Source organism: Melitaea cinxia, chromosome 5 (genome assembly GCF_905220565.1).
Source record: "Melitaea cinxia chromosome 5, ilMelCinx1.1, whole genome shotgun sequence".
In the NCBI taxonomy this organism is placed as follows: Eukaryota; Metazoa; Arthropoda; class Insecta; order Lepidoptera; family Nymphalidae; genus Melitaea; species Melitaea cinxia.
In genome coordinates, this window is record NC_059398.1 from 1,995,277 (window position 1) to 2,011,998 (window position 16,722).

General features: G+C 31.7%; 1 protein-coding gene across 1 annotated transcript in view; it reads right to left on the bottom strand.

The window, feature by feature from the left end:
• The window catches only part of LOC123653637 (integrin alpha-PS2), a 112,545-nt gene that overhangs the window by 49,010 nt on the left and 46,813 nt on the right, over positions 1-16,722 (bottom strand). Inside the window, exon 2 of the mRNA XM_045589630.1 lies at positions 15,826-15,986. Within this exon, the coding sequence (XP_045445586.1) occupies positions 15,826-15,986 (161 nt within the window). The remainder of the gene's footprint in view (positions 1-15,825; positions 15,987-16,722) is intronic.

A 16,722-nucleotide genomic window follows, 5' to 3' on the forward strand; every position in this document is an offset into this window, starting at 1 on the left:
ACTACAGTAATAATTATAATTGTATTTGCTCGCAAACGAAAAAATACGACTTCAGTTACATCGACAAGTAATACAACGTAAGTAGACGAAAAAATTAACAAACGCACTAGTCGTCACTACGATATTCGAGAGTTAACCTCGATATCTCTGGGATTCCATCATCAGATCCTGGTTTCTTTATCATGGTACCACACCTGGGATATCTCCTTTCCAACAAAAAAAGAATTAATATTTATCCCCGAACATACATTAAATATATATATATATATATATATATATATATATATATATATATATATATATCACGTCCTTCTTTTTTGAAGTCGGTTAAGAATCGCTTAACTTTTATTTGATTCACTATTTTAAGCCTTAAAAGGGTTTTTTTTTCATATTATTTATATTAAACCTAAACTTAATTGTAATGCATATACCGTAATAATTACAATATTATTATGAAAATTAGTATAAAATTATAATAAGCAACAAATCACACATACATACAAACCCAAAACATAATTAATCCGAATTTTAGAGTCTCAACTTTTTCTGAAATCGTTTCAAAATATACAAAATTCGACCTTACTGATAAATGTTTATTTAAATGAGTTAACATCCGTTTGTATCAGCGTGATGTTCATGTATTGTTAAGTGTTAATTAACACTCAAGGAGTCAAGATCAAATGAAAAAGTATTTTTAGACGAGTCTGTTTCGGTCATAACGCAGGGTACAAATTGAATCTGTCTTGGTTTTTTTATTACTTTTATTGCACATTTTTCTAAATTATGAGACTGATTATACTTTATGTGCTTAGGATTTTTTTCGAGTCCTACCGAAAGAAAAATATTATATTATTATTTAAATAAAACATATGTTGGACGTGAATACGCCAGCTGATAAAGCAGGGTAATATCAGCAGAATCATCCGTCAAATTTTATCCCTATAAAACCGTGGCCACAGAATATATCGAAATAAACGATTTTATTATTTCTGAGTTTAAACAACAATGTTTCTGTTGTTTAAGTTTTAAAGCTATGAACTAAATTATTATTAGTTTTTACTTAATATTTTACGAAGACTGCAATCTCGACCGTAAACCATTTATCTTCTATGCGTATTCTCCATCCTACGTGACAATGGTGAAATCAAACCGTGTCTTTTTGTAACTATTGACATCCATCTAACTAAATGTATGAAATATAAGTTGTGTTCCGAAATGAAAGGTATCATATCCATCATACTAAAAAAATGTTATGTCTACTTCGGATGTATTAATTTTTTGAAAAATACAAAACATCATGTAATCATTCTAACGTAATGATCATTGAACACGAATAGTCGCATTATTGTAATGTAATCTATAACATCAAACGTGTAGTGTTAATAATGCTATGCAAGTTTTAATATAGGGTTCCACCCTTCCGTAACAGATAATTAGGTAGAAACAAAAAGTTCCCTTTAACAGTTCGATGCCAACCGAAAATATTAATAATCGTAAATGAAATGTTGACGTATCAATTGTGTTACTTGCTAATGACTTCATTCTCTATTTTTATAATAATAATTAATACATATAATCAACAGCCTTAAAAAATTATATTTGAAATAATATTTTAGGGGTCCGTAAAAGACATAAATAAAATCATGTAGACTATATCAAAAATCTATATTTACGTTATACACAAACATTTTTAATTAGAGCTAGCAGAAATAGCCAGTTGCCATAACAACCGCCTTTATCAAATTTGCTTAATTATTTTTCCTCACTAACTCATTCACACTTACTACTCATATTACACTTTTTAATTCTTGTATGAAAAATATGTTGCATATCATCGTTCGAGTTCTAACACAACGTAAGTCATTTTTTGTCATTTTTAAGCCATTCATTCAAACCTTAAAAGACCCATTGTATTGGCTGATCGGAACGAGCATAGTTGGCAATTTAAACGTTTATTGGAACTAAGTTCCTTACGGCAGGCTTAACTGGCTGGACGAGCGAACTGAAAAAAATGTGATACTAAAACCGTAAGAAAAATATATAACGGAAGTAACGTAACATCAGTCACACGACTGTATAATATGACGTTTGTAAAACTAAAATATTACTAGTAAACTTTTTTTTAAATTATTTATGAAACTTTATACTGTTGACAAAAATAAATAAAGCCATATGTTTTTTTATTTCACTTAATAGTTTAAATTATTATTATTATTATTTTGTTTGATTTATTTTATTTTACGGTATTTGTTATTTTCTAAAATACTAAATTTCCTAAATACTTTATGTACTTAATTAAAATCCAATCAACAAAATTAAAAAAAAAACATGAATCACGGGAGGACTGAGGAGGAGTCCTAAAAACTTAACGTCAGACATCTAAAAAACTTGATCAACCGCGATAAAATCCGAAAAAATTGTTTCATTATAAATTTAAACATTTTTGGTGGAGGAAAACTTAAGATTATATGTGAAATAATTTATAAAATTAACACTTGATATTAAAAAAACTTTAAAAGAATCGTTAAATATAATAAAATTGTTAATATATTGTCAAGCGCTGATCTTAAATTATGGCAGAAACAATGGGTTAAATTTTTATTGACGTTGCTTCTGCAGAAATATGTTACCACATACGAAGAATATTTATATTACAAAAAACACATGTGTAATAAAGATAACGGCCAATTTAGAATGCAAATAAAGTACAATAGCTGTAAAACACAAGAGTTATTAGTATAATAAGTATGTCATTTTGATAGCTTACACTCTTATTAGATTAAGACCGTTTTTTACTTCTGAAATTAAAGAAAAAAACACGATACACACAATTACACAACTAAGACGAAAAAAGATAAATTTCATGGAAACAAATTCTACAAAATCAACCCATTTCTTTTTTTTTATGTATAAATACTTTTTCGTTCTTTATTTTTTTTTCATGTATAAATACTTTTTCGTTCTTTATTTTTTGTTTAGTTACAATTCCATCTTCCCCGATCACGAAATGTTTGGAACCCCACGGTGTTTTCGATTCCCTCTACCATTACGTCATCAAATGTATCGCAGTTAAAAACATAAAAAAATAGGTACGTAATTATGTATTATATGTATCTATGTGTCATATTAACATAGACCACAGAGTAAAAATATACAACTGACCAACACATTAGAATTTTCAAAAATAGCTTTTTTACATTGACTTAGGTTGTCAAAATTGCGAGAAAGTTAGACTTTTTAAGTCTAAATGTATAATTACACTGAATACTATTTATCTCACAATTTTGTGTAACTACCTTGAGAAAGGGGATTGAAATTAATTTGTAATCGCGAAAGATGTCACAAAAAAAGTTCGTTACAAATAAAACTCAATAACCATAAAACAATCTCAAACGTAATATGAATGAATACCTCATCAATCTGGTCTCAATTGAGCTTCCGAATTGAACGAATTGGCCAGAACTGTAGACCACTTGTAACTAATTGATCCTAGTACGGAGGTCGTAAATATAACAGCGTTTAAGGAAATTTGACCCTTATCCTTTTAACTTAAGTGTATTAATCGTGTAAACTGATTTAGGGTTTCCGTTTAATTGTTGGGGTATAAATGGAATAGTTTCGTAAATTTTAAAGTAATCTGGTCCTTATAGCAATATACCCAGGGTTTATAATTGTGTGTTGTCAAATATGGGTTGGCGGTTGTAAAGCAATTGGCAGATAGTATTGGAAACTATAAAACAATTCGTTTACAAGTGATTTTAATTCTAGTAATGAAATTGTTTTAGTGAATAAAAAGATCAGTTAACGTCCTAATTAAGTAAAGTCGTCCTTTTTATATTAGGGTACATACATATATAATCAATTATGTTGCTCCACTGCGAGTAATATCGTTTCATTTTTTAGGGTACTTTTATTTTTGAAAGTTATTTATTTTATAAGTCTGCGAACTGAACAATAACTTTTTTGTTAAATTCCACGCGGACGAAGACGCAGGCATAGCTAGTTATATTATAATGCTAGTTATACGTTAAGGAACCACATAACCCAATTATTAATCTGAAACTTTGGATTATCCTGCAAAATTTTACGATTTCCATGGGGTTATCCCAAGGAAATCGTTCTTGTTTTTGCTTTTCACAAAACAAGATATCCACTTGTAGCCGTATTAGGTTCAAAAAGTTAAATAAGCTTCTTAGCATAACTATTGTATTTTACAAAGACAGTTCTCATACATACACAACAATATTTCCTCGCGAAAGAAGTCGCGGGCGACAGTTAATTGTTATTAAAGAAAACGCAATAGTTTCTACCTAAGTAAACCACTAAACGTTTAATTCTATAGTTTGAATTTTCAAACAGTTACGCAAATCTCGTCTCAAATTACATCCCAAATACTAATCACCGTCGAACATACAAATTTTTCTTGAACCGTAAGGTTTGGCCACTTCAAAACACTCAAGAACAGGTTTTGAACAAATTTGGCCAATGTCCAACGGCTAATGTTTGTCCAGACCTTTGTGAATTGTTTGTTTGCACGTGAGTCGTGTTTGAGGAACGTTGGGTAAATATGATAAAGCAAGGGTAATCGTGATTGGAAAGTGCTTATCTTTATGACAGCGCAAAAAAGGTGCGGATTTACTCTAGGGTTATTTTCGTGACGTTTTGTTTAAAATAATGAGCGATATATTTGACAACACTGGCATTTTAATAGATATATTGCAATTGTAGTAAAGTTTTTGTTTTCTTGTATAATAGATTGAAATGATTTAAGCTCTAACTTTCTGGTCAATGGATAAAAACTAAAATGTTAGTAAAAATAGACTAAAATTACAAAACATAAGGAAAACAATAATTTACTCATCACTTTATTCATACTTCTCTGGTTTGATTGATTTTTAATTAAACTTTAGTGGTTTTGAAATTATACAATCAGACGTCGAGCACGTACTTGATGACGTCAACAGCAATGTCAATAAAGAAATCAGGGTTCGTACAAATGTGCACTTGTAAACTAACATTGGGTCATTGACCTGTACGTTTGCGCATGAAACGAAATAAATGACGCTTCTGGAGGAGCGCAAGCGCATCAAAGTCGACCCTAAAACGAATGTGGTGCTATGGATTGTACAGTCAATATGATAACTTTATAGTGAGGATAAATATAAATTTATTTGTCAGTAATTTTGCCACATAAGTATTAACTAATATTATGTAAAGATCAAAATGTTGAAAAGAATTATTAATAACAAGAAACAGAATTGCATAAGTTATATTGATGCTTTGGCGTAATTCCTGGATATGTTCATTATTTTTTTAAAATTTTCTATATATTTACTATTTTTTCATTTAGTTTACATTTAAAATATAATTAATTAAAGAAATTAATTAATTTTTATTTTAAGTCAACATGAAATTTTGTAACAAATTTTGTTTGAATGCTTTGAAATATTTCATCTGTATGTGGATGACAAATGTAAATGTATTTTAGATAGTTTACAGTTTATGCAATAATGACCCTTAAAGAATTAAAATAAAATGAAATATATATTTCGAACGGTCACCCTACATGCATTCAATGCAAATAATTTATTTATTCTTAATCAATACGCGGAACGTCGCTTGCATTATATTCAATTGACCTCAATTTCTGTTCATTTGTTTCATCTTTGATTTAAACTTAAATTAACAAATACATGAGTCACTGACTTCATATACAAATGCTGTGGCTACAATTGATTTTTTTTTTTTTTTGAGTGAGGGAGCTAAAGGCAAATCTTCTTTCTCTTTCTAATCCTAAGCTCTTTTCTATTCCCCTGTGTTTTTAAAATAAGTGTACGGCATGTGCTGCTTTTACTATTATACTACACCTAGAGTTTCTGGATAGGGATGAACTGCTGATTCGATTTTTGACTACTTTCTTAGAAAAATGTTTTTTTTTTTTCTGCAGTAGTTACTGTACAATTCCTCAAAAAATCTTAAAATATCTTTCAAGAGTATGCAGGTTTCCTAATTACATATTTAAGATATGGAGAATTCACAAACTAGAGCTTTAAGTTCTGATAGATGTGTAAGCTTACATTGGATCATGTACAAGAAAATATTAAGAAATACTAATAATGACGGGTTGGTGTGATGATCCCAGTAGTGGGCTATTGCGCTTTACTGTCTCGGTTTCGATCCTCGCACACGAATAGTATTTGTATAGGTCATGAAAATATTTCTTGTGGTCTGTCTTTGTGTTATATGTCACCGGATCCTCAATACAAGATTTTGATTCTATTGGAGTTGAGTATAGGGTGTTTTATTTTAATTAATTGTTTTTAGTAAGATGGCCACCCTACACCGTCCATGCGGCTCATTGATTTATGTTTTATCAACGTACGATGCGTTAATGTTACCGCTTTCAACTCGGTCTGAATGGTTCCCAATCAGAACCACTTCGGCGAGCGGCGATCGACACAAACACGCAAGATGGATTGCGTTTGTAAATATTGAATTATCTCTTTCGTAAATCTATTCTAAGTTTCTTTTGAGCTGAAAATAAACGGCCTAATTATATTTTGAGCATCGGTTTGTAAGAGAAAGTTACAGATGTCTCACAAATCTTTACTGTTATTTTTTACATTAAAGAGACGTAAAAACGATGACATTTTTCTTTTCAAATTATAAACTGCAAGGTCAATATGTTATAATAATATTACTTTTCTTTAATTCAAAAAACTAAAAACTTAGGCTTGATTTTGGATAAAAACTTATCTTGGATAGCTCATGTCAGCGAAGTCAGCAAAAGGATGCACTACACTTTCCACTCTCTTAAGCGTCTTAAATACTTTCTTCCACTTAAAACCAAAATTCTGCTTGCGCAATCCTTTCTTTTACCTATCCTCGACTATGCAGATGTGTGCTATTTAGATGTGACACAAGAGCTACTTAATAAATTAGAGCGTCTACAAAATCTTGCGATACGCTTTATCTTTGGTTTACAAAAATATGATCACGTCTCCCAATTTCGTACTCAACTGGAGTGGCTCCCAATCTACCTTCGCCGTGATATGCACATCCTTTCTTTTCTCTATAAAATACTACATGATCAAAATTCTCCCTCCTACCTTCGGTCCCATTTCCATCTTCTTCCCACCCAACACGTTCAAGGAGTTTTCGCATCACATCGATGCTTGAAGTCCCTAGACATAACACCAACTTCTTGCTCAATTCCTTCACTATACGTGCTACAACGCTTTGGAATCGTTTACTAAAAGCGATCCAAGAAAGCACTTCAATTTATGCTTTTAAGGACAAGCTAAGAAATCATCTTTTCTCCGAATTCATCAACCTCTCATAATGGATATACTCTCAATGTATGTATTTATTTATGTATGTATGTATTTTATGTATGTATCTATTTTATTTATATATGTACATGTTCATATAAGTGTGTATGTAGTCAAGTATACATGTATTTTATATTATTAATTCTGAATAAGTTTATAGATTTATAATCATTATTATTAATCCACGGGTAGACTGGTAGAGATCTCTTCTAGAGATTGCCAACTTTCTTTGTAATTATGATTTTTACTTGTTTCTTTTTTTTAAGTGCAATTAAGAATATAATATAATTCAATATCGTTCAATGTTAAAGCAATAATAATTTCGTTTAAAAACAAAAAATTGCTCTAACTGCAAAGAAAGAAACTCTGTCTGTTACTTTGTTTCAGTTGTTTTACTCATTAAAAAATAAATAGCACGCGGTATTTGAGCATACAGCCAAAAAAATCCTCTGAATAAATATACATGTGACAATCACCAAAAAAATCTTTTTGTTATCAGTACGTTAAATACCAAATTTGTGTGACTTTAAGTATATTTTTAACCGACTTCCAAAAAATGAGGAGGTTCTTAATTCGACTGTTTTTTTTATGTATGTTACATCAGAACTTTTGACCGTGTGGACCGATTTCGACAATTTTTTTTAATCGCAAGGTAGTGTGTGCCTATTGTTCCCATTTAAATTTATTTGAGATCTAACAACTACTTTTCGAGCTATATCTAATAATGCGTTTTTACTTGACGCTTTTTTCGTCGACCTACGTTGTATTATACCGCATTAATTCCCGCATTTATACCGCATAACTTTCTACTGGATGTACTGATTTTGATAATCCTTTTTTTGTTGGAAAGGGGATATCCCTAGCTTAGTACCATGACAACGAAACTAGGATCTGATGATGGGATCCCAGAGAAATCGAGGAAAACTCTCGAAAATTCGCAATAACTTTCTACTGGATGTACCGATTTTGATAATTCTTTTTTTGTTGGAAAGAGGATATCCGTAGTTTGGTACCATGATAAAGAAACTAGGCAATGATGATGGGATCTCAGAGAAATCGAGGGAAACTCTCGAAAATCCGCAATAACTTTTTACTGGGTGTACCGATTTTGATAATTTTTAATTTAATCAAAAGCTGATATTTATCATGTGGTGACATATAAATTTTATCGAGATCTGATAACTACTTTTTGAGTAATCTTTGATAACGCGTAGTTACTTGACAATTTTTTCGTGGAACTACGTTGTATTACTCGTCGATGTAATTGAAGTCGTTTTTTTTTTCGTTTGCGAGCAAACACAATTATTAAACATTATGTATTCTACGGTTTAGGTATTTTTAACGGCTTAAAATGACGTCAGATCTAAAAACCGGTTCTAATGTTAACACGCCTAGATACTAGTTTTAGTCAAAACAAGTTATATTTTAAATGTTAAGAATATTCACGTTTGTGAATTAGATCGTATATTGTTATATTTATATGTAAGTAAAATAAACCTTTTATTTAGAATTGTATTATTTAAAAAAAAAAGTCATTTATTAAATTTTTATATTTCCCCGTGACAATTCTCGTTTGACTTGAGTTTAATCTGTTTTAATTTTTTTTAAAAAAGTCTATTTAAAAATACTAAGTAAACGATTTTGTATATAAAAACTGCGTAAAACTTTCAATATATATATAATATATTTCGGATAATATAAAAATATCATTGATAAAATTAATACATTATCTCCTTGACCAATTCGCTTGTTTCAATTTAAAAAAAAAAAAGATTGTTTTCAAAATTGTTTTCAAATTTTATACAATATAAAAACTACGTGGTATGTTTTTAAAATATTTACATACACATATAAAAACGACGCAACCAAATTTAGAAACAGAACTTTATATTTTTCTAAGTCGATTTATTTAAGTAGTGCAGCAATTTCATAAAATCCCATAAATAAATTAATAATAACAGTGAAAAATACACAATTCTTTAAAACGATTGATTTAAATCGTTCAATAGTGTCAAGGCTGAGTTGATTTAACAATCTTTCACTTGAAATAACTCTCAGACGACCCACAGGCCTATTTGCGGTTAGCATTATTACATGTATGTTTGATTTATACACAATCAAAGACAGGCCACTGTATTATTTAATGTCAAAATTATTTTAACACACATAATAAAATAAGCAATGTAACAAAAACAATACATCGTTTAACAGTCCACTGTAAAAGGAATAAAAAAAATATTACCTTTTTACTTTCCTACTTGACGCCTTAAAATACATTTGAAATATTTGACAAATAATTATATTACTCCTTGATAAATTTGTTATGTGTGAAGCTAAGACCGATTTGGAATGTAGATTCAGCAGAGAATAATTAGAAACTCCACAGTTACTCTTTTAAACTAATTAATATTCTAAAGGCAGATTGAAGGAGTCATATTATAAATTTAATGGCTTATTAACACGTTAGCAGTATCGGGTTGATAAAACCTGAAGTCCAAATTAACATTTAAATTACATGAAAAATAAAAAAGTGTTGGCGGTCAAAAATAAGAGTAACGCCATCTAGCGAGGCGTTATCGAAACAAGAAAGGATGCTTCGGCCTGCTGGGAAATTTCTCCCATTATGTTGTCGTTTTTCTTATGTCAATTAAAATCTTGTAGTTAAGCGCACGAGTGCACCTTAAGGTATGATGACAACTTGGAAAACGAATCCGCCCACGGCCGCCCACAGCCGAATATCGAACCCACGTAATTTGTTTTAATAACTGCCGGACAATCTCATTGCTAACTTGTATTTTGATTATGGCGTGGGAAGTAATAGTATCAGCTGTTACAAAAATACAACTTCACGTTCAAGTAAACTCAACTACTACACATGCCAAGATAAATACCACGAAAGATGGGAAAAAATCAAATCAAAATATACTTCATTCGAGTATGCTTATAAGAACACTCACAAATTTATATATTTAATAAAACTGGCACCGTGTGATAACTCTGTTGAAAAAAAATATATATTTTACGTCTATCTTGTTTGATTAGTTTATGAACCCAAATATATATATTCATATAACTAATTTACCACTATAAAATAAATCAACAGTCAGTTTAAAAAATGTTTAACCAAAATAATCATTTTTCGAGTTTTGATTATCTCATACAGAGAATGACTCATACAGTTGGTTCCAACATGATGCTCAGTTGTGATCTTGGAAGTAGAACTTAATACTTAATCTATCTAGATTAATCTATCTAGATATCATCTTAACACTCTGTCAATATCTCACAAACTGGACTTACTGGATTACTCTAAAGACAATTCGTCGAATTGTTAACATATTAGTAAAGCGAACCAAGTTGCGGCCATCAACTATAAGAAGATAACAACATGTAGTTACATATATACACATAAATACACACGTGTTAACGTATGACATAAGTTCGCGAATCATTCAGAAAGTTCACTATTTACTAGTTAGAGCAGGTCCATGGAACATCAAAATGCAAGTCATATCCTCGTGGTGCTACAGATGGACGGATAGTGCACGAATTTTCACGTCATGTCGGTAGCGTGTGAATGCGGATACGATACGCAATAGCTGCATACATTATATCATTATTTGTTTTTTTTTTACAACTGGGTCGGTAAACAAGCGTACGGTTCATCCGATAGTAAGCGATCATCGTAGCTTATAGGCACCTGAAAATCCAGAATCATCATAAGCGTGTGCCGAAGGTATTTGACGGATGACAGTATCCGACAGTAAAAAGTTTATGCTAGATTATTCTTTTTTACCATCGAATTATTTTCAAACATGGAATTCTACTATATTTATGAGAGATTTCTTTTCGCATTATATTAATCTTAAAGTTGCTGTTTAATTAACGAGAAACAGCTTCTGCTGGCTTATTCCTTCCGCTGTCAAAGTCTATTTGTATCGTCATCCATCAAATAGCGTTATCCACAACTGATGAAACATCCCTACAGGAACACAATACTGATCGATAACACTATTATTGGTTGAATAAATCACTACGACTTTTAATAAAGGAACAGTAGTCAAAACTATCAATCTGTGATACTAGAAAGTTCAACAGTTTATTACATACATCATCACTTTAGTTGGACAGGACGAGACAAGCCAGAACAGGAGAGCTAGTGAAGAATACACGAGTAGACGCCCGCAGAGTGTGTCAAGGAAGCGAATAGATCATAAGTGCACTTTCTTCACCTCGGAAGCGGTTCCATTGTACTTCATTAGAGATAACCGCTACACGCTGATAACGCTAGATGAACGCAAATATACACGTATATATAGTGATGGGATTCGTTTATCGACAACGCGTGATTCTAAATTTGTAGATATATATTTGTACAATTTTTGTGACAACATAATGTGTTTACAAATATAAAAGTGAATTTTCAGTATTAAAAAAGCTAACATTTGACTATAACTTATTTCTAACTTACTCTATGTAACGTATTAAAAAGACAAATTAATAAAACTTATAAAATAAAAATAATAAATTCATTGATTGATTTAGCCTATAACATCCCACTGCTGTAAATAGGCCTATTTCTTTATATAGAAGAAAAAAAATATTTAAAAGAAATCATAGCACATGATCGATAAACAAAGTTTTAACGCAGCACATCACCAAGCGTTATCTTATCATAGTCGATTGTATTTCACAACCAAATTGTGTTGATCGACGAACTTCTGTAAACACTTTCTTTTATCATTTAAATAATAAGTGCAGTAGTTTTTAAATTCACTTCCGTTTGACCACTTCTATCGAACTATTACTATCTACTTTTGACAAACGATAGGAAAAAAAGTGCGTGCGTACAAAGTACACATGTCAGAAGTGAAACTTCTTTGGCAAATTAATATTTAAGTCTCGTTTATATTTATACAAAAAAAAGCTTGAGATTTCCGTTCCAACGCCATCGCCAAAACGTTGCCGTTTCATCAAAACGTTGCCGTTTCATCCGTAAAAATTTTACCCTCATGTCCCCAAAGAAGTTTCTCTTCAATGAGAAGCTTCTTACTGTTATACTTCGTATCGTATCAAAACAGTGTCATAATAGCGTGGTAATGACAGCGAATCTATTAAAGTACAATTAAACTCTTAAAATAAAAAATAATTACAACGACCGATCTCTAATCTAAATTGCTAATTGCGACATGATTGTAAGAGGCAATGCGCTATTTAGTTCTAACATTCTATTAGATAAAATAAACTACAAAATATTTAACACAAATAACTACTCGAAGTTTACAAATAAAACTACAAAAGCATAAAACTAATTGCGTAATAGTTAGCGAATAAAGTCGATGCAGGTTTTTGCGCTCGCGCACCCACGCGCCACCCACACAGACATGACCCAGTAATCCACGATACTCGCTAATTATACACGAATTGTATTAACAGATTTACAACTAACATTTTTTGATTAAATAGCAAACATTTATGTTACATGTACCGAAAAAAAAAAAATTGGGGCAGGAAAGGACTACTTGTTACTTCGGTGGTAGCTTTACTTCTACAAATATAATAATTTATTTTTAAAGTTTTAATTTGTAAAATGATGATTCGAAAGTGCTCTTGGAGCCTATTTGAATAAAGCTGTTTTTGAATTTGATTTTGATTTGAAAACTATACACATTTTGACAAATCAGTTTGAGCGTTGAGATGTCCCATTTAATTTTATATTTGAGGACAAATAATAATCATATACGAATATTGAAGCGGTTTCATTCATGTTAATTTGAGGAAAAAATAGCCCATTGTGATAGTATCGGTAAATTATCGGCTTTCAAGCTCAAAAAGAATTTTTCAATTTGAACCAGTATTTCCGCGAGATTAGCACCAAATTTATTACAAACAAACAAACTTTTCAGCTTAATAATATTATATTCGTATACAATAATTCAAATATAAATAATACAAGTAAGTGCATTAAATATAAGCATCAGATTAAACGAATCAGAGAGCATTACATAACAACAAAACTGCCAATCAATTAAAAAATGAAGACGTTTTTGCAAAATTTTAAACGAACAATAAATAAAACTTGTTTTGATGAAACAACGAAATTTTAATTAAAAACTGTGTACGAACGCATTCCTCGAACTCTGGCAGTAGAATTATTTTTAAGTGTAAAAATCTTGCTATACACTTTTAAAATTATTAAGTCATTAAAAAATATATGCCAATAAATATGAAATTTAAAAAAAAATAACTGATATAGTTCTTTAATAAAATGCATAATTCATGATCTAAGAAAAATTACCATAATTAACATATTTAGAAAACAAAACAAAATGTTTAAGTAAATATGTTTTATAAGAACAGAATTCCAATTGTATGGTATAAACAACATGTGCTATGCCGATTTTCATAATATTAATGTTATTGTTCAGAACAGGCAACCCACGTGCTTGTCCGCCAGCAACCAATATGATACATTACACCTAATCTTTATGATAATTACATATTTGACAGTGTTACAAAATTCAACCAGTCCTAACATGCTTATAACTATTTTTGATACATAGAATTATTTTAAATTTAGAAGTTTAAAAATGTAGGTAAAAAAAAAATATGTTGAACCTCAGCGGATAGTCAGAATAAATGAATGAAGACATGACGAATGACAAGAAAGAATGGGCATTCTTGTCTAGTGGCGACAAAAGTGTCTTTAGTATCGACAGTGCTAGCACTAATTACAAAGTTATAAGGTCCTGATAAATATTATACCATTTTGAAGGTTAAACTTCTAGTAATCTTTTTGCAAAGTATAAAGAATAATAATAACTTTTTTTTTTTACGTGGGGAAAATCCATCATGGATACCCTCCAGCGCGGGGGCGCCAGAGGGTTATGTCAGACTCCTACTGACTAAAAACCACCACGTGTTAGCAGTCATCCGCCTGGGTGGGGCGAGAGGGGTCGCGCTAGCGGGCCCCGGCATGATGATGGGGTGGCCTCGCTCACAACAAGGCCACCCCTCAGACGTATGGGGTCGTGTCGTCCGGCCGGCCGAAGTCCCCCGACTATCGGCCGCCGACCCCACTATTACGAGGGGGGGAGGAGGTGGGCAAACCGCCTTCTCCTTGCCCCCGTACGTCTGCGCCGGAGTGGGCCAGCAGAGGCGTCTTCCTCTCTGGCCCGCTCCGCGGTCTCCTTCTGCGAAGAGGTAATGACGCAGAAGGAGACCACCGCCTGCCACGATCTCTCGCTGTCAAGCATGGCCTTTACGACCCTCGGCAGCGAGAGATCCCGTCCGAGAACCGCTGAAAGCGTGCGCCGCTGCGGTTCCCAAGTGGCAAAGAATAATAATACCTTGTCCAACATCAAAATAATTACAAGCTTATAGATTTAAAAAAAAACAAAGTTTAATATATCCACAAAAATCCGTGACAGTTCAATTCTGAGCTTTTATATAAATAATTAAACAATCAGAAGGAGGAGGGAAGAATATAGAAAACTTCAACGATTTTAGATGAATTAATAAGACTAAACGCAAATTATATTTCATACGTATCACGACTTTAATAAGACAAAATCTGACATTAATAATAATCTCATTGAAATTTACTATAAAGATAAGTAAGAAATAATATGCTCTATTTTGCTCCATTGTGATCCCTTTTTGCTGCTAAATGGAACCATATTTAATTTCAAAACCTCACCATTTAAGTAAACAGTCCGATATGACGCGCCCATTTATTAGAACAAGCACGATCTCCTTCGTAAAACGTAATAAAGACTAAACATTTCGCGGTACATTATCCCCCGACATATTATATACGGCATCCGTCTGTGAACAAAGCGGTGGCGCTGCAACATTGTTATAAATCAGGTGCGCGTGCGCGGAGCTGTCACGTTGCGCGGGAGTACGGGACCGCACGCCAAATAATAGACAACACACATTACGTCGTAACTTTTTCACGAATGTTGGAATCGTGTTTTTCGTGTTGTCGGCCGTGTTTTATTGTCGTGTCATTGTGCACTGAGATTGTAGCGTTTTGTTAACTTTACGGGCATGTTTAAGGTTTAAATACAAAGTATATGGAAACGTACAAGTTATGCTTTTATAGTTACTTTACTTAGCATCATATTGTGATTTTTTGTTTATTACACGTGGTAATTGTTTTGGTAATTTCTCTCGTATCTACGTACACATTACTTATGTGATTATCTTAGTTCTGTACGGGATAACATAATATTGTATAGTTAAAACACAAAACTTACAAATGCACACTCAAATCCAAGATCGGTGTGTATTGTAACTATTCCCACTTCCCACTTAACCCAGTCTCTTCCCTGTTCTTGTTCATACTCCCTTTCTTTTTTAGCTAGAGAAATTTAAGGTACGATTCCCTAGTATGTTACTAGTCGCTGCCAGAAGCTGCAAGTATTTTTATGAGGTGGTACTAAACGGGTGAAACGCCTGTTCTTTCAGTCATGAAGAATGAAGCACTTACTTCTGTTCTTGTCGAACTCCATGAGCGAGCACATCTGCAGCGGTTTCGAGCTGTCTTCGGACAGGTAGCCGCGGTAGCCGGGCTGGCAGCGGTACACCGCGCCCGGCCGACGAACATCGTTTATGTGGTAGGGCTCGTCTTCCGGCGCTCCCACTAGAATCCTGGAACAAATGACAATTACAAATTAATAACGTGTTAAATCTACTACAAAAACTAAATCATTGTGCACTGTCATTTTCCTCAAATAAAGGTTACGTGCAAGAAAACTAACTTCGAATTTTTTTTTGTTTAATTGACTTATATAATCAAACAATTTTACGGTCGAATTGAAATTGAAAATACAATATTATTTAAATATAATATTATACGACGAACCATTAAAACATTTATTATTAAAATACCTAAATTGTTACAATCTTATTATATAGATTATTATTTTTGCGATTCTCTGACGTTCATAATAACTAGTTCGATCCTATAAATAACTATGAAATATTTATATTCTACAAATATCCTCAACAAACATAATATCTACCACTAAAATCTTTTTTAATAATAACGATAAATCCGGAGATTAGCGCGTTGAAATAACGTAATAAAAAATTCTTTAGCGGATTAGAATTTAGAACAAACCGTTATTTTTTTTATAGCTTTTTTAAGAAAAACAATATACAAATAATAACACAAATGAGTAGCACTTTAATGTATTATAATATTTTTATTCTCTCAGCAGCATCTACTTTCTAAATCAGTTGTAGCTTCACAATATCTGTATTATTTGAATATATCGAAAATTACTCACAATTCAAAAGAGTTTTTATAAGCCTACTTGAATTAATATATTTTCGATTTGATTTTTTATATATATTAATCTAGTACTGTTGATATAACAACAAT